Source organism: Chelonia mydas, chromosome 3, assembly GCF_015237465.2.
Source record: "Chelonia mydas isolate rCheMyd1 chromosome 3, rCheMyd1.pri.v2, whole genome shotgun sequence".
NCBI lineage: Eukaryota > Metazoa > Chordata > Testudines > Cheloniidae > Chelonia > Chelonia mydas.
This window is the reverse complement of record NC_057851.1, coordinates 173,073,448-173,093,232: the sequence shown is the minus strand read 5'-3', so window position 1 is coordinate 173,093,232 and position 19,785 is coordinate 173,073,448. Positions and strand designations below refer to the sequence as shown.

At 40.0% G+C, this 19,785-nt stretch overlaps 1 protein-coding gene and 1 long non-coding RNA gene across 8 annotated transcripts in view; one reads left to right on the top strand and one right to left on the bottom strand.

The window, feature by feature from the left end:
- ASB3 (ankyrin repeat and SOCS box containing 3) overlaps positions 1–19,785 on the bottom strand; it is a 126,607-nt gene that overhangs the window by 15,728 nt on the left and 91,094 nt on the right. For all 7 annotated transcript variants that reach the window (XM_043543810.1, XM_037895885.2, XM_043543811.1 and 4 more), the window contains 3 exons: positions 18,886–19,063; positions 16,045–16,242; positions 1,625–1,876 (listed from right to left, as the gene is read on the bottom strand). In XM_043543810.1, coding sequence (XP_043399745.1) covers positions 1,625–1,876; positions 16,045–16,242; positions 18,886–19,063 — 628 coding nt within the window. The remainder of the gene's footprint in view (positions 1–1,624; positions 1,877–16,044; positions 16,243–18,885; positions 19,064–19,785) is intronic.
- On the top strand, positions 4,063–7,460 carry LOC122465219. The gene is made up of 3 exons (XR_006289896.1): positions 4,063–4,400; positions 4,684–4,735; positions 7,259–7,460. It is a non-coding gene; the product is annotated as an uncharacterized LOC122465219 (long non-coding RNA).

Below are 19,785 nucleotides of genomic sequence, written 5' to 3'. Positions count from 1 at the left end.
CACAAAATTGAAAACAGATCAATGTTTAAAACTGAGCGGACACTAAAATTCAGCTCCTTCTATACAAATTAAAGATTACAAGAAAATGGAATTCCTAACAGGATATGCAAAGTTTTGTGAATATGCCAAATCAGTGGACTCTGTCTAATCCATTATTTCTATTTCACATGTTTGTATAGTTTCAAATTATTTTGTTACAAAGCATACATATGGAAGTGCAGAGTCAAAGTTTCTACTCTGCATGACAACATGGAAAAAACGAAAAAATAAGCAGAATAAAATATAAATATATTGACCCCTTTAAATACTACAATAATTTCTATAATGCCTAATTAAACGTAAAAGCAGTCAATCCAGTTATTTTTATCTGAAATGTATTAATCCACACTTTGTATAAAACAACGTAAAATTTATGGTACTAAGGCAAAAAATCAAGTGAAAATGACAATCTGCAATTTTACCCACTTCCTTCTCCCCCTGCCACTGAATTTAATGCTAGAGGGATTCCCCCTCCCACACTGTTTAAATTCCCATTTGACCCAGAATTATCTGAGATTTTTCTTATGCCATTGTTTTATTGCATTTACGTACTTCATTTGATTTGGGGTGGGTAGCACACCATTTTCACAGGAGGAGGGAACTGATAGGGAAAAAAGCCTGTTCAGTGAAAAATGCAGAGTACCCTATTCCCTGGAGTAAATAAAGCTTTCAAGCCTTGCTTTGGCTCTCTTCCCAGGTAAGGGGAAAAGTTTCCTAACATTGAACCCTGCCCTTCTGTGTGAACTTTTCACTCAAGACATTTGAAATCTCTCTCAGGCATGATCCTGAGTTACATAACTGAATTATGATCAGTGCTTAAAGTGATCTGAAAAATGTGGAGGGGTCTGTCATCACCTCTACATCTGACTGTGCTCCTAGCGAATTAATTCTGCCCTACAATCCCCAAATCAATCCTGCCCCCTCAATCTAGCCTCCTCCAGTCCCCATACCATTTGTGCCCCCATCTGTTCTGTCCCCATTACTCCTGCCCCCCCGAGTCTCACCTCTGTTCCTCCTGCAGCTCCTGGGGTTCTCCATCCCCTTCTCCCAGACTGGGCAGGCAGGTGTTCAGCAAGGTCACCTCTCTCTCTTATCACGCTGGGTGTTGCTGGGAGGAAGCGGGGAAAGAAGGGGGAGGGAGGAGAGGAGCTGTCCAATAGCTCACAAAGAGGCAAGAGGGAGGAGAGGGCAAAGTCACCCTGTGCAGCTGGTCTCTTCCCGCTCCCTGCTGTCCTATGAAAACAGTGTGGGCTCCTGACAGAAGGGGGCAGCGCTCGGCCTGTTTCCTGCAGCAGCTCTGATTGGCTGCTATTTCCCAGGAGGTGGGCAAGTGGGCAAAGCAGCAAATCAGAAGGTGTTTTCCCCCAGAGGTACTAAAATGTGCCACCTACCCTTCAGCAATCTCGCTTGCTGATTAGATATTTTATTTCCTGGGTCTGAAACCCATTGTCACCTGGCACACTGTAAGCACTGGTTATGATGTGCTGCTTGGTGAAAGCATTTGTTAAACTACGCTAGTCATGAATTCGGAGATCAGTATTTAGTACACAACATCGAAAATACAAGGCAGTATTATTTTTCTTACCACAGTCTGCACAACAAATTCAGTGGATTAAATCCAGCCAACAATAGATATGGTAGCCATTCTTTGTTCTGTTCCTGCGCTTTAACGGCATATTTTGTAAACTCCAGTGAGTGTTCCCCAGAAGGCACTGGGCAGCCCACCTTCAAGAAGTGCCGAAACCAATAAAACTTTTTGTGATGCAGGCAGTATCCTAAATTAATCTCGAGTAGGTGGATCCCATACTTCAGAAGAATAGGAATTAAACCACAAAACCTACAATATCACACAGAAAACAAAGACATTTGTTAAAATAATACTGAAAATACACTGCTAAAGTTACTATAGAAATCAGACTAGAGAACCTTTTGTAACAAACCATTTTAGACTATTGCAACAGTGACTGTTTCTAGAAAGCATCACCTTAAAATGTCACTCAAGTAATTTTTATTCCCCAAAAGAGATCAGTATTTAACTTTAAAACTTTTGCATTTTTGTTCCTGAAAATTTATTTAAAGAAGAAACTGAATTAAATTATACCAGCAATAATTTTTAGTTTAAGTAATGTTTGTGAAAGATGCTGGATCAGTGTAGCAGTGGAAAATTAGGCCTTCTAATTATCCAAAGGACAGCTGGAGCCAAGGCAGCAGCAGGTCAAGCTTTCTCATACTTAGAGACCTGCAAATCTGCAGATATCCGTTTTATATCCCATGGATGTGGATATCGGTGGACCATGTTTGTGGATTGTGGATGGATGTGGTTCCAAATTTTATGTCTAGAACCCTCAAACCTGCAGATACCCGTGGATCACGTTTGCGGACCACAGATCGGATGCAGATACAATTTTTTTGTCAGTGCAAGGCTCTACTCATAATGTCCTGCCAGTATGCTTCAAACCAGCTTTGTATGGATCACCTAGATGTGGCAAGGTTGTTCTCCTCTCAATCCCTGGACTCTCTACTGAGACTAATAATTAATACCAGTTTACTGGTGTCCATCTCTCCAACACCAAACAAGTACTGAACTGAGACTAACAATTCATTTCACATTTTCACATATTCAGTCACCACTTGTTCATTCACACTTAAATTGCTAACCTAGAAGTAAAAAGAAAAGGAGTACTTGTGGCACCTTAGAGACTAACCAGTTTATTTGAGCATGAGCTTTCGTGAGCTACAGCTCACTTCATCGGATGCATAGCATATATATATGCATCCGATGAAGTGAGCTGTAGCTCACGAAAGCTCATGCTCAAATAAACTGGTTAGTCTCTAAGGTGCCACAAGTACTCCTTTTCTTTTTACGAATACAGACTAACATGGCTGTTACTCTGTAACCTAGAAGTGAAAGCCTGCATTGAAATACTGTCCCATTTCCCAGTCTCTCATGTCTCTGTTATAAGAAGACAGGATACACACTTCATTACACTTCTCTTTAATATATTAAATGTATTCATTTTTATAGACAATGTACATAACATTTTGATCAAAATGCTCCCCATTTCTGAGAATCCTGGAAATGTCTTGAAATTCATAGAATCATAGAAGTATAATGCTGGAAGGGACCTTGAGAGGTCATCTAGTCCATCCCCTGTGCTGAGGAAGGATTAAGTAGAACTAGACCATACTTGGCAAGTATTTGTCTAGCCTGTTTTTAAAATCCTTCATTGACAGGGATTCCACAACCTCTTTAGGTAACCTGTTCCAATGCTTAACTATCCTTATAGTTAGACAGTTTCTCTTAGTATCTACCCTGAATCTTCTATGCTGCAAACTAGGGCAATTACTTCTCCTATACTTAGCTGATCAGATAATCAGATAATCAACTGATCAGCTTCCACTTTTACATATTTGAAAACTGCTTTCAGCCCCACCCCACCCCCAGCCTTCTCTTCTCTAGACTAAACATGCCCAATTCTTTCAATCTTTCCTCATAAGTCATATTTTCTAAACCTTTTTATCACTTCAGCTGTTCTCCCCTGGAATCTCTCCAATTTATGCATATCTTTCTTAAAGTGTGATGCCCAAAACTGGACACAATACTCCAGCTGAGGCCTCACCAGTGCTGATTAAAGTATGCAGTACTGCTACATAGCCAGTTATTTCCTATTTTGTATTTGTGCATTTGATTTTTTTTTCTTCCTAAGTGCAGTACTTTGACTTTGTCTTTATTGAATTTCATCTTGTTGATTTCAGACCAATTCTCCAATTTATCAAGATCATTCTGAATTCTAATACTCTCCTCCAAAGTGCTAGCAACAGCTCTGAGCTTGGTGACATCCTCAAATTTTATAGGCATACTCTTCACTCCATCATCCAAGTCATTAATTAAAATTTTGAATAGTACCAGACCCAAGACAGACTCCTATGGGATCCCACTTGCTATGACCTCCCAGTTTGACAGTGAATCATTAATAATTATTCTTAGTATGGTTTTTCAACCAGTTGTGCACCCCCTGTTGGGATATGTTAGGGTTAACTAATAGACCTGGAAAACCGCTGGTGTGCTGGCATGGTATCAGGAAGTAGGCACAGGCATGCACTATTCCTTCACTTAATAGATAAAGTGTTATCCCTTTCCCCTCCCTTCTCCTTGTTAAGAATTGGTAAGTGTTGCAGCTGCATAAGAAATGTGGGGATCTAAAGAACACCTTTTGGGTAAAGAAGTGTTATCTCCTCCTCCCTTCCTTTCCCAGCTACATAAGCAAGCCCTGGGTCATGTCCCATTCCTCCTGCCCCTGAGAACTGCAGATTAAGGGAATTTGTAGCAACAAATTACTGCAAAGAAATGTATTTCCAAGGTAAAGACGTGTGCATAATATGCATAATGCTGTAATCAGTCAATAGGGGTGGGTATAATCATAGAAATTCCCATTCTATTACTTAATAAGGGGTTTTGGGGTGTTGTAGCAGATGTAGGCGTTTACATACTAACTTAAATAAAAAGAGTGTGCTGTAACTAATCCGGGGCTTACTGGACAATTGCGTCCAGGGGAACAAATACCACAATAAAGAAGCCTGTACTCATATCTGCCTCTGGGTCAACCTGCTCCTTTTTCTTCTAACCTCTGGCATCACAAACAGGATCCCAGGGGAGAGTCATGCCTGACCACCAGTCTCACCATGGATTCAATGAGTAAGTTGAACTTGAATGGGCCCTTTACTGCAACCCCGGTTAAGGAGTTTATTAATAAACTGTTGGGAAGATCGTGGGTGGGGGGGTCCTTATGTGGCTCCCTCCAGGGATTGTCAGGATAGGCCAGCCATCCAGGGGTGGGTGGAAGCTGCCCTGGCATCCAGGTGCTCCCAGGATAAGAAAAAGGCTGTTTTGTTACAGGGTCTCTGTGAGAGTCTGTCAGGTTTATGGGAGGAGGTTACCCATCTTAGAAGCAAAGTGGAAACTCTGCAGCAAATTGCTGAGGAACAGAACATGGTAAATCATCACAGTGTGCTGCCAGTCAGAATAGCTGAAAATCTATGGACGATTTTAATCGTCTTAAGTCAAAGAACCTGACCCTCAAGGGTCAAGTAGATGCCTTAAAGCAAACTTCTTGTTCCCTGGCCCCCATTTCTCTCCCTCTCTCTCTCTTTCTGCCCTTCCCCCCCCACACACACACTTTTCGTTTTCTGAAGTTTTAATAGACGGTACTTTAGATACTTAGTGAAAAGTTTGTTTGGACAAAGATTGATAGAAGTCTGCTGCATTTCATTAAAAAATTGTAAGTAAAAACTCCACGGGTGACCATAGAAACAAATGTTTTACGCCTTTTTAAATAACCCCAAGGTAAAGGAAGCACAGGGCAGGGCAGCTGTGTTGCAGAGATTGTACTGGGTGGCTATGTTGTTACAAGCAAAATATATCACCTTAAAGAATTAAATCCACAAGTGAATTATTTAAAGTATAATTGAAAGAATAGTTGCAAGTAGCTTTGTAAAAATTAATACTATAAAGTTTGGGGGAAGCTTAAAGGAAAATAAATCGTTGGGAGTTGTAAAAATGTTAAAAAGTAACAATTGTGGTGTTATAAAAAAAATGTTCGGTTTACAAATAAAACCCTGTTATGTAAAGGTAAATATATGTGCAACTCAGTACAGTCACATTGGGTAAAATCCTGGTAGTTAATCAAATTATCCAGGGGGGTCAAGTGGCTACTACCACCACTCTGTTTTTGTCCCCAGGAGCCTTTACAGGTATTCTAAGGGGAAATGGGCCCTTTTCCCACAGAAATGGTCTGTAAAGGACTGCTGCAGGCAGCAATCAGCCAGATACTCTGATCTATCTTATTGGACTATTAGACGAGTTAATCAAAGTCACTAAAAAAAAATGTAAGGTGTTTCTGTTGGAACTTAACTGGATTGTCTCTAGTTGTACAAGATGGAATGTAAGAGTTATATAAAACATAATAAAAGCAGTGCAAGCGGCGCTAAGCAAAAAAGAATTTTTGTGTGTGAATCTTTTTGTATAACTATGTAATGTTTTAAGGACCTAAACCAGCACACACTTATAAAATCCTGTTTGTAGGTTTAAAATAAATTGGTTTGGTTTTACTTTTTAAATTTAAAAAAACCCAATGATACTAAAATTCCATTTCAATCTCTCATTCAAAGTTGCAACACTGATAGACTCTTGTGCTAGACATGGGCAGATAGTGTAATGTGGCTTTGGTATTTAGCATTTAACCCTTTGGATACTTCCATGGTTTTTATAAAGTATAATATCTTTTTAAATAAGAACCAAAAAATGTGTTCCTAGCTGGGGCAGCCAGAACTGGAAGAATGGGGAGAGATTCTGGATCTTTTTGGTAATAAATAGCAGCTAAAAACTGCACAAGAAAAACAAAAAATTAAAAAACACTGTACCTCTGAAGGAAAGGCAAGGGTGAAATGTATAAGGGAGCAATGTTAGAAACACTGAGCCTTGGGGTGGCTCTGGGTGATCAGACTGTCGCTTTGGTGGGGGTGCATGAGAACTCTGTGAGCACGCGGGAGGCAGTTACCCCTGGTGTAAAAGTTGATGTGGCTAATATAATGTACAGTTGAATAGTGGAGGGGGGTGTGCATTTTCCCAAAATATGTGCAGTGTATATTGTAGAAGGGGTAAAATGCAAACAAAACATGCTACGTAATTAAAATCCTATTAGGGCTCCAAAAGGAGCCACACTAGGTTGTTTTTTTTCTTTTTCAGATGGCTGTGTGTTTTGAAAGCAGAAGTTAAAAGTGAAAAGTAATCAAAACACTGGTGGAAATTAATTGTGTCCCTTTTAAGACAGAGCCTCTGAGCTGCTAATAGCTTTGAATCCAAAAGCAAGCCAGACAGTGTCTGTGTAAATGCAAATCACCTAGCTAATAGGGGAAGAAAAGAACTGCCCACAAATGGCAGCACAAAGAAGCTGCAAATAATAAATAAACCTGGTCTGTTGTACAAAAGGGGAAACTGAGGTACACAACCTCATGAATTTCATAAATGAACAGTGGAATAATTCACCCTTTCTCTTTAAGGGTAAAACCCTAGCCTGCCTATAAAATAAAACAAAAAGGTATTAAGGTAATTCTTCTGTTTTCCTGAAGTCAGCAAAAATAATTGTAAAAAGAAAGGGGTACTTTTAAGCAATAATCTGTCCCCACCAAGGGGCTGGGAAATGTTTATTTTGTTTTTCAGATACTGTGGGCAAGCTGGCACCAGTGGAAGAACAACCCAGAACACCATGGGTCTACTGTCGCAATGAAGATTGTGTTGTGTGTTTTGTGTTGCTTGTCTTGTTATTACTGTTATTTTGGTGAATATTGTACAAGGAAAATTAATGCATATAGCAGCAAAGATTAGTGCATGGTATAACCCGCCGGAAAAGCACGGTCTGGCCCAACGGGGGGAATCAAGTGATGTACCGCATTCCAGGAGAATACCATCCATTCCCAGCCCCTAAATGAAGGGTTCCTTACCCAGTCTTTGACCAGTTGAAGCCCAGCCTGCTGATATTAAAAAACAAAAAATGGAGAATGGAAATGGGTTTATTACACGCAAATAAAAAGGCACAGAATGGGGGTTAAAAAGGAAAATGTATAAATTGTTACATGCATATTACAGGTGGACCTACAAAGGGGAAACCAAGGATTCCCCGGCCTGGAATGGAACAATCATTGTTGCTAATCACAGTTGTCACTATTGTAAACCCTGCCCAGATCCCGCGATGTAAAATAGCAAAAAAAGGAAACACGTGAACAGTTACACCCCTAGGTGGCGGTAATGAAGCAAAGGAGAACTTTAAGGATTTACCAGCCGAAAACTACTACTAATCCCCCATGGGAATTTGGCAATGTTGGTACGTAGTGTATGAATTGAAGTGGGGATCCTAACCCGGTGGAGAATATCAAATTTATCAGGAAATATTGCATAGTACTCCTTAGAATATGTCATAATAAATGACAGTGGGAAACACAGTCATCTGGACATGTTGTTTGTCACGAAGGGCCCCAAAAACATATAACCCTCTGGTCTCCTGGGGTGTTTGGGTTATGGGGTTCCACAATTGGGGTGTGGTGTTACCATGTGTAATCACAATGTTACCTCCATAAAGAATAATCCTTAGGCTTGCAATTATGTACATACCAGACTGAGCATGAAGTCTCCCCTGGAACGTTGGGAATATGACAGTTTAACTGCTTTGCAGAATGTATCCCTACAGGTAATATGGATGCCAAGCTAAAGGATCCTGATTTAAGCTGGCCGCAGCCTGCAGCTGGAAATACTTCCTTATGGGCGAACATGTGGAAGCCACTATAGGAGTGGGTGCAACCAGAGCTCATCAATGTGTCCTTTCAGTCCATTACATGGATGAGTGGTACACTCCACAGAATGGTGGGTGTACCGGGTACACCCCAACTGCAGCACATACACAGAAGGGTTGAAGCAACAATTTAATTAGTGGGTAAGGGAATATATATGGAATTGTCACTGCAGAAGGGCTCTATAGGCAGTAGGAAGGACAGGGTTGAGTGTATGGAATCTGGGGGACCGTTGAATAACTAAGTAATTAATAAGCCAAAATGTAAAACTTCAACAACAAATCAATGAACTACCGGCACAGCAACTATCTGCCGTTGCAATGGAATGGAAAAGAGCGGCAAAAGTGAACTGCGGTTAACTCAACAAATAGGGAACCTTGTGACATGGGTGGGGGACGGCTTCAAAAGGCTAACTTGGGAATAGAAGGTGTGTATGGAAATGCAAAATGCTCAGCTAAGGGGCTAACACCTGGGTAATAGTTGCAGTGGTACCTTGGAATGAGATGGCAATTAAGGTGGTCCCCATAAGCCCTATGGAAATAATAAGAAAGGGAGAAGCTCACTGGGAACCACTGGGGAATAAATAGGAAAAATGGAATGGTGTAAAATGGACAATAATTAAATTAAGTAATTGTTTATCCAAAAAAAAAAAAAAATTAAATGTGCCCCTCCCCAATGGCCATACAGAAGCAGACCCAATGGCCTGTGCCAGGGGTGAACAATTGGGTGTAATGTATATGGGGTATGAAATGTTCTGCTAAAAGTATGCATAATTTTGTAATATAACACTTGGAAGTACAAGTGCACCAGCATCTGGCACAATTACACACATCTACATGCTGCCATTGGGAGTTTGGTGCATGAATGGATCTGTGGAACCCACTGCTATGGACAATCGAACCACTGCATTACCCAATTCCATGCCAAGTGGTCAAGCTAGTTTAGACAGTATCACATTTCTCTGTAAATATTCAATGGACTCATGATATGGACAAGAGCACATGAACACTCCAGGGGCAACTCCAGGCCAAGCAACGCTGAACGCAGGTGTTGGCAGCCCAGGAGGCCCTTCAAGGAATTAATGCCTTTCCAATTGGCTACTAAATTGCCTGCTAATTGTGCTTGGACTAATGTTGCCTGTGCCCTTCGAACAGACCTAATGGACACTCATTCACTTCTTGGTCGTATTACTCATGTTGTAGGAATGTTATTCCTATTAATTGTAATATTAATAATATTTATGGAGTGTTTAAAATTATGTGCTGCCTTAGCCTCTCCCCAAAGGCCATATTTGTAAATTCAGTGGCTTACCCCTTTTTATGACCTGCCTTCTCTCTCTCCTCATAGCATGATCAGTGGACCAAGGTATCTGGCTAGCTGGAGCCAGGGCCTTCAGCCTGAATGCCCCGCCATTCAGTGTGCGAGAAGGAGGGGTGCCTGGGCCTTTCTTTGAAGAGAGTGGGGGAGTGTTGGGATATGTTAGGGTTAACTAACAGACATAGAAAACTGCTGGTTTGCTGGCATGTTATCAGGGTGTAGGTACAGGCATGCACTATTCCTTCACTTAATAGATAAAGTGTTATCCCTTTCCCCTCCCTTCTCCTTGTTAAGAATTAATAAGTGTTGCGGCTGCATAAAAATGTGGGGATCTAAAGGATACCTTTGGGTAAAGAAGTGTTATCTCCTCCTCCCTTCCTTTCCCAGCTACATAAACGAGAACTGCTCATGGCCCCTTCCTCCCTCTCCTAAGAATTGCTGATTAAGGGAATTTGTAGCAACAATCACTGCAAAAAAATGAATGTTCAAGGTAAAAATGGGTATAATATGCATAATGCTGTAATCAGTCAATAGGGGTGGGTATAATCATAGTACTGGTGTTTCTATTACTTAATAAGGGGTTTTGGGGTGTTGTACTGGATGTAGGCATTTACATACTAACTTAAATAAAAAGAGTGTGCTGTAATTAATCCAGGGCTTACTGGACAATTGGGTCCAGGGGAACAAATATCGCAATAAAGAAGCCTGTACTCATATCCGCCTCTGGGTCAACCTGCTCCTTCTTCTAACACCCCCCTTACAGTAATTTCATCTAGACCATATTTCCCTAGTTTGCTTTAGAAATGTCATGCAGGACAGTGTCAAAAGCCTTACTAAAGTCCAGATAACTCATAGCTGCTTCTTCCCTCCATCAACTAGGCCAGTTATCCTTTCAAAGAGGGAAATTAGGTTGGTGTGGCATGATTTATTCTTGACAAATCCTTGCTGGCTATTGCTTATCTTCTTATCCTCCAGGTTTGAACAAATTGATTGTTCAATAATTTTTTTCAGTGTCTTTCTGGGTATTGAAGTTAGAGTAATGCCATCAACCAGTTAGCCTCTCAACATTTTTCCTTAAGGTTTATATTTAGCATGATTTGTGAGAGACATTAAGTCTCTATTACAACCATTTTAAAAAGATCTTGCTTTTACTTCGGAAAAAAAAAAAGATCTTGCTTTTACTTTTACTTTGTCCAGATATGTTTTGTGGGATGCAATAAAGAAGACAGTTGTGTTAGAATGCTGAAATGCTGTCACCCAAGATCTCATAACTAAGAGCCATTTCCTTCTATACTGGATTTCAATCAAGGCTTTGCAGGCTAAAAGACCTGTGCATATATTCACACGGTAATCTAATCCAAATAGTCTATTCCTCTTACATAGCAATTTAGATACCTTTGATTCATTTAAAAGATAAAACGGTAAGGTGAAAATCATTAGTTTTTCTTTGCCTTCATTGCAATTATCAGCAAGACATATTTTAAAATCTGTGTGATTAGTCTTTATTAATGATATTGTGATAATGAATGATGATATAACCAATCATTTGTGTGTTGGTTGCACCTATGGCCTTTAGTTAATAATTTGATTACAGAATGTTGCTTCTATGAGGCAATTTGGAATTTACATCTCTGCTGCCTGCCTCATTTGTAGCAACATTTTTGAGTACCATTAGCAGGGCTGATTCGTTTTCTAAAAACTGTATTCATTATACACTAAGAATAGGACAGAAGGGTGAAATGATGCTCATTGATTTTTAAAGACATGGTCTAAGAGGTATGCAGTGAAATTCAATACAATAAAACCTAGGCATTGCTTCACTGCAAACCTTATACATAATTTATAGGAGACATGGCAGAGCACATTCTGGCTATTATCCAGATGTATGATTTCACATGCGCAGTTCAGGATCTGCATGAGTTCCTGCCTCAAGCAATTCAAAATCATTTGCAGCCTGACCAGAGAAATATTAGCTATAATAGGCACAGTCATAGGGACATGCTTTCACTGTTTAAAAAAAAATTATGTCCCTGCTGATTTCCTCCCTTGAAATATGCCCTTTTAGCTGAAGTGGAATAAATTTAAGCCAAATGTTGCTGCAGCATTTTCACTCGGGAAAATTACTGAACTGGCAGGTTATTTATTAAAATTCTGAACTGCTTCTAGATACATGGCGCATATTGAGAGATTCTTTTGAAGCAATTTTACAATATGCTTGGAGAGGGTTTTTTTAAGAGTTTACTATCCTGTAGAAGAATGAATGTAACACTCAAGAATATTGATGATGAGAGAAACGCATGCACATTATAACTTTCACATATATACAGGGCCGGCTCTACAGTTTTTGCGGCCCCAAGCAGTGAAAAAAACTGCCGCTGCGACCAGCAAAGGGAAGAAGCTGCCGCCAAATTGCCGCCGCGGCGGCCGGAACAGAGAAGCTGCCGCCGAATTGCCGCCGCAGCCAGGGGAACTGCTGACCCTTTCTAACTGCCGCCCCAAGCATTTGCTTGGAACGCTGGTGCCTGAAACCGGCCCTGCATATATAATACACACGCTATATGCTTAATATCATGAAAATTTTAACATTTGAGCATAATTTAGTTAAACATCAATCTGTACAGCATGCACACTCCAATACCAATATCAAACTGTCAGGGATAACAAATTCTGACATTACTGAAAGCTTCAGCATAGAACACTTTTGCCAGTTCCCTACCTATCAAAGGTTACAACCACTCCAGAGCCAACATCCTAAACAATAAGAGAACTTCCCAGGTAATCACCAAATTACCGCTTTCATAATATGAAACAACAAATGTGTCTTCTGTAGTGTGGATACAGCTCATCTGATAGCAGGAATCAGGAAATGATCATAGATAGCCATGTACTTTATACCTTAGTAATTTAGCAACTGAATAAACTCCTATTATTGAAGCACTGTACAAATAATTTGATTAATTTCATTTTGTCTTGCTTTAAATATCTGGTACATGGTACCTCATGAATGATCAAAATCACATTCAGTCGTCATCATTATCTTTGCCTTAAAAAAATAACCAAAGGCGAAATAGCTCCATGGTAACTTTGGAATCAGCACTCAAGGAAGCAGCACCTTCCTTTATAAATGACAACAGCAGTAAATTAAAAAGAAACATTTAGAAGCTGCTTAAAAAACAGAGGGGTCTTTTCCTTAAGGGTCTGTATTTGAATTTGATTTGGGTAGATTGCTACATTTTGTTCATGATGCTTTATGTGGGGGGAAAAAAGGGTTAGTAATGTCATATTATAAAGGGACCTTACAACATATAATATATACAGCAGATTATGAAAATCTAACATTTAAAAATAAGGGGAAAGTGGAAGGGGAAAAGAGGACTGGTTGGAAAAAAGCAATAAGAGAAAAACAGAGGAAAGAAGGAAGCAAAGTAAGAGACAAAGAAGGAAGAAAGGAAAGATAGACAAGAAAAAAAATCTCAAGGTGTACAATCATCACCCTAGTAACATGTCCATTCAAAGGAGCAAGGAGGTGTAAAGTGTCCATTACTCTCCTACATGATCTATCTGTATCGCCATAGCAGCAAGAGTGGGCAGAACTTTGGACTTTATCTGCCCAATGCTCTAGCCAGCACAGCTGAACCAACATAGAAGGGGAAGTAATCTGTGTCATTTATAGGGTTGGCATAAATTACTTCCCACTCAGATCAAGTGGGCAATGGGAGATCAGATTGTGACTCAGAATTTGTTCCTGGATCAGCACAACTATGTGCTGCCCCTTACTCTGGATTTGTGGCAAAGCCACAATAACAGCCCTAACTGAAAAACAAAATAAAGGAAATACAAACTGAAAGGGATGGCACACAAAAAAAATAGACAAATAAACAAAATAGCCTTAGGGGAAAGAGGTTCTGGCACATGAAACACACTTTCTCCATAGAACACCAATTATACTGAACAGGTTTTAATTCTCCCCAACTGCTAATCAGACAAGATGGTTTCACAGGAGACATTCTTCAAATTTACTATATGGAATTAGAAGGGTTTTTAAAATTCAGACATGGACCCCTAGAAGATTCTCTATGTGCTCAGAAAATTCCAAGTAATTAATGTGATCAAGTCAGCGTGGAGTGATTTAAATCAAGCCAATTTAAATCCATGGGTTTTTTTAATGGAGTGATCTAAATTGTAATTTAAACTAGGTTGAGGCTTTGTAAAACTACCTTGAAAATCTATGCTATTGCAATTTTAGATTAAAATTAATAAGGAACAAAATTCCTGTATTCCCAACCCCCGAAACATGTCAATACTGCTATGGTATCTTATTTGAATTTTACAAAACTGTCAGAGATTAAAAAAAATAAATTCAGGTCCTGATCCTGCAAACACTTCAACAGGCACATAACTTTACTCACATGAACAGTTCCATTGACTTATATGGAACTACTTATCTGCTTCTAGTTATGCATGTGCGTAAGTGTCTGCAGCACCAGAAGCTAACATTGTGTCAGCAAAAAATGAAGTTATTTAAACTTGCAATACATTAATAAAGATTTTATGAATTATTTTTATACACGTAGTCTAATATTTTCAAACCTAGCAGTCTAAAAATAATGCTTCTCCACCAATCTTTACTCCTGGGGGGATTCTGCATCACTGCGCGCACGCACATAATTCATGTGCTGCACATCATTTTTTTTCCCCGCTGAAAAAACTTCTGCTGGAAATTTGCTGCAGTTACGCCTTTTGCCCGATCAGGACAGGGCAAGAAATCAGAATGAGGAGCTAAAAGCGCTGAATGCACAAAATGCAGACAGCACCAAAAAGTGGTGTTTTTTGGATCAACTAAGTGATGCATTTTTTAAAATTAGAGATAAGCCAAATTCTCTGCTCCCATTACTTCCTTGACTTCAGTGGCACTGTGCCAGGAAATAATTTAACCCTGTGTTCAAGAGTCATTCTTCTGTTAGAATGTGATTTTTAAGTAGTTCTGATTTAATAGCCTAAACAATTTTCCTTTAAAAAAAGCACATTAGCCACACAACATTACTATGCATAATATTGCTGTGATATACAGTACATAAAAAACAAGTTACAATTGCATTCTGTCAAAGTATTAAATTAAGAATAAATGTAGTTATTGCAAAAATAATTTGTCTGTTTTTATCAAATATTATTCTCCAATATATGCAAGTACTGAATAAACCTATCATCCTAAAGCCAAGTCCAACATCAGATCCATTAAGTTATCTGTATTCGGTATCCCAATTTAAATCTATCATACATATATACCTTTTGTAAAACGTAGCTCAGAATAATATGTGAAGCTCAGAGTTCCCAAGAAGTGTTTTGGGGGCTAATCCTGCACCATTATTTTCACTGGTATCTAGATTTGGTTCAACGTGTAATGCATTGTCTTTAAGGACAAGTTTTGGGATGAGGGAATAGTATATACAGAATAATGAGATAATTATCATGTTGATTTTATTGTTCAAAGGTCCCACAAACCCAACTATATACAGAATTAGGTGGAAGAAGAGATTTACCAATTTTATTAATAAAATTAATAACTACAAAATAGTGAACTGAAGGGCAGAAGGGAGTCCTGCCCCATGAATATACTTTCAATATCAAGTAAATTAAAGTTAAAATGTGAGTAACAGTAGTTACATTTTACAATTTTTCCTCTGTTGTTTCAAATAACCATTTGTTAAGCACCAACAGCATGTGTCATACACAGTGTACAGAACAAATGGGACACAGTGATCATGATCTCAAGGGATTTATAATCTAAGTATAAACTCTTTGGTAGTTCACAACACCTGTAACATACTGCTGCTTTCAGGGTATGGGATAGTCTTGTCCCAGGAACACTGAGATTTGGGTGGGGGGAAGAGGGGGCACTTGCCTAAAACAATTTTATGTTGCTTTGTTTTTACACAAAAGACTGGCATAGAGAGAAAGTAAAATAGTATTTTCCAAGAACTTAATCATACTGAAAAGAATCTAGCTAATTAAGAATCTGTTTGATTCAATTACAGCATCATGTCAAGTTCCCAGAAGACAGAGATGGTTGATAAGGCCTTTTGAAAGCCAGGAAACTAGACTGCAATTATGTTCTACAAGACTCCTTTTCAAAGAACAGAGCTTCCCAAAGGAGATTTTAGCAAGGTTCTTTAGCTCACGTATGTGACCCAGAGCTAGTACACTATAGAGGTACTTAAGGTTTACTCTGTAGTCTCAAGACTTGAGAAGGGGGAAAAAAATGTGTAAATTTTAAAAAGTAAGCCTGAGATTAATAGCAGTATAGTTAACCTATGACAAATGAAAAAACACAAGAGATATACATACTTCTTTTGGAAAACCATGCACATAGGTGATATGCAGCCAAAGATTAGGCACTTCTGAGCATCTGGGCTGAAGCCTTCTTTAAGTAACATTTCCAAGCACTCTTCATTACCACCATAAACTGCTGAATAGACAGGGCTCACTTTGTCTTTTCCTGTGTCACAGGTCCGATCAGTAACTGGTATTAGTAATCCCAATATGCTGTAACATTTAAAACTATGTTTATTGTGGAATCTTTTCACATATATGGAACAGTTAGATGTTACTTTTCCTGGCTATTTTTCCCATGGACATTATTGTTTAAAACAAAATCAGACCTGAAATGTAATCACATCCTTTTAATTAAATAAATATGTAAAAAAAAGAACATTCATAATATCAGACATTTTGACATAAAAAATTTCTAATATGCTTAAGCATATGGAACTGTTAGTATCATCAATGTAAAACTGTCTGCAAATTTAAACTGAAATTATTTTCTAAACATCTTTTATGATTTGTTATTCAAAATAAGCTGGAATTGATGTATTTGTAATAATATCTCAGATTCTAATTAGTTTTAGTCAGGGATTGGTTTACACTGATATAGAGATATGCCAGTTCTTCAAAGTTTGGATCTAGACTTTTACAAAGTAGTAGGAGTGGGCGTTCAGATCTGGGGGTTTGGTTTAACAAACTGTAGACAAAGGGGATTCTTGAATTCAGCCCCATAGCGCTCAGTGAGGCATTGGATGTGGTGGGAGAATTTGGTGTCACACCCTGTACTTTGAACCCATATACTTCCTGATTAATGAAGATCAGTAAGGAAGTACTGGGTACTTTGCAGATGGAAATTGTCAAAGCTGCTCTTAGAGAGAGCAGCCTGCCTGTTGCTTTGAAGGAAGTATTAACACAGTCTTTGCTCAAGGAGCCATGCCTTGACAATCTTGCCAATTCATCTTCCACATTTTTGAGTAAGATAGTAGTTGTGGCGAGACATCTCTCACACTATCTAGATTCCTCTGAAACGTCTTTTCCCTTATCAGTTGGAACACAGAAACTTCACTGGTCATGTTGGTCAATGATCTCCTGGCAATGGATGAAGATCAGGCTCCCATACAGGTATTATTACATTTCACTGATTGTGAAATGTTGTTCACTCACCTACAAACGTTGGTGGGAGAGGAGAGTTCTGCTCTTCTGTAGCTTTGTTTTCTCTTGCCTAGATTGCACCACATAATTACGGGCACTTGCTCCTCTTCCCAAAGGGCTCTCAAGTGCAGGTTACTGCAGTATGTCATGCTGACATCTCTCTTCCCCACCCAAACCAGACATATATGGGCGTGCAGTGTTCTCAGTATACTGATGACAACCAAATGTATGGGTCTCTCTCAGTGGTTTTCAAACTTTTTGTATCGGTGACCCCTTTCACACAGCAAGCCTCTAAGTGTGACTCCCTCCTTTACTTTAAAAACTGGTGGGTAATTTAATTTAATGGGGGCTGGGAGCTGTCAGCCCCATGAAGCTGATAGCTCATGAGCCCCATATAACCACCGGGAGGGGTCACGACCCCGTTTGAGAACCCCTCATCTATGACACCCCAGACAATGAGGTTTCCTCAGCCAATGCTTTCTTGAGGTTGGAGAATGGATGAGAGCGAGCTGGCTGAAGCTCAGTCCAAACAAGGCTCAGGTGATTGTGGCTTGGGTGAAGCAGCTGGAGGACATGGCAGAGGCAATATCAGCCCTTTTGACTGAGGGTTTCTGCCACTGGTCATCAGAGCTTGACACTTGATGATGTTAGACCCCCCACAGAGACTGTTAGACAGCTATAACCAGGCTGGCTAGGAAGTTGCATCCTTTATTTCACAAATGGACCTTGTCACTGTTTTCCGTACTCCCCTTCCCTCTTCCCTCCCCCAAGATGCACTCTACATGGGTCTACACCTTAAAATCATTCACAGACTGAAGCTGGTGCAGAGTGCAGCAGGTCATTTAGTGAGTGGGGCATCTCTGTGGAAACATGTGGCACCAGTGCTCCAGGAACTGCGCTGGCTCTTCAGGTGGAGTTTAAGGTGTTGATCATGAACTATAGAGCCCTAAATGGCCTGGAAAATGAGAATGTGCCTCTTTCCCTGTAATATTCAGCCAAAACTGTGCTCAGTGGACCCACTCTAGTTGGATCCCCCATTTATAACAGAGATAGAGGCTACCGGCAGAGGGATTGCTGTGAGAACCTGGGGGTCTGAAACTTGCTTCTCCCCCAACCTTCCTGTGAAATACCTCAAATTTGATGACCTACTCTACTGCAAAAGCCCCCTTTTTTTTTTTGCTGTTTGGGAGGAGGGGGTGGAGCTACGTTCTTGGGTGGATTAAAGGGATTGTTCTGCTGCTTTGATTTACTGGCTCATTTAGTTATTCATTATTTGTAGATGATTATTTTTGCTGCTCTATGGTTATCATTTACAACTGTATTTCTCATTAAGGGCTCCTAAAGAGTTTTGGACAAGCATATTTTATCATTATTTACACCTAAAACATAAAATAAACAAAATAGTAATATGCTTATCAGGTGAGCAGACGTCTGATCCTGCAGCCCCTCTCTCTGTGAGACATCCACTGACTTCAATGGAGTTGGATCAGGCTCCGATGCAAAATGTCTGCTTACTGTACTTCAGTGAGAGTTCCACATGGACAAGAGCTGCAGGGTCAGGCTTTGAAACTGTAATGTGAAGAGAATTAGAAATTCTAAACTAAAAAACAGAGTCCATAACACATTATTTCCCTTCCATTTATAGTTGAAAATTCTCATTCTTGATTACCATTTAGTAAGCAGAATCGTTTATTAGATTTTTATATCACCTACTTGCTATGGCCCATTTGGGCTGCTGCATGAATAGGCAACTGCCATTCCTCCTCATTACAGTAGAGATTTGGATTGGCCCCTTTTGATAACAATAGTTCCACACACTCAGCATGGCCTTCCTGTGCAGCAATGAATAATGGAGTGGCTTTGTCCTTGGCTTGACAATTGACATTTGCACCTAACAGAATAAAACATATAATATGATGCCTGATTATCATGAGAGAGCAAAACACAAAAGTGAATAAACAAATTACAGCATTAATTAGGCACTGGCCCTCACAAAATTGCTTCATCATTCAGAAGTTTTTCCACAGGTATTAAAGAAAAAACGGTTACCTACCTTTCGTAACTGTTGTTCTTCGAGATGTGTTGCTCATGTCCATTCCATTGTAGGTGTGCATGCGCCCACATGTTCAGTCGTCAGAGACTTTGGCCTTAGTGGTATCTGTAGAGCCAGCTGTAGCACCCTCTGGAGTGGCGCACTCATGACACTGTATATCAGGCACTGCCGGCCCTGCGCCCTCTCAGTTCCTTCTTGCCAACAGAGGGGCAGGAGGGCGGTAATGGAATGGAGACCCTCCAGGAGAGAAACAGGAGGAAGCAGGATGACCGTGCCATCATGTGATGGGCGAAGACCAACCTGCCTTGAAATGGCCACCAGGTGTACCAGGTGTATCTAGACCAAAGACAGTAACAGATCCTGGAGCTTAAGGTGCAGAAAATAGTCCAGGATGTCCTGCAGTGGGGCCTCTTCTGCACAAATGTGGTGACCAGAGGCCCAACATGAGAACCGTTTCTACTTTGCCACATAGCTAGCCCTGGTGGAGGGTTTCCTGCTGCCCAGCAGGACCTGCTGGACACCAGCGGAACACCGCCGTTCTTTGCCACTTAGCCACACTG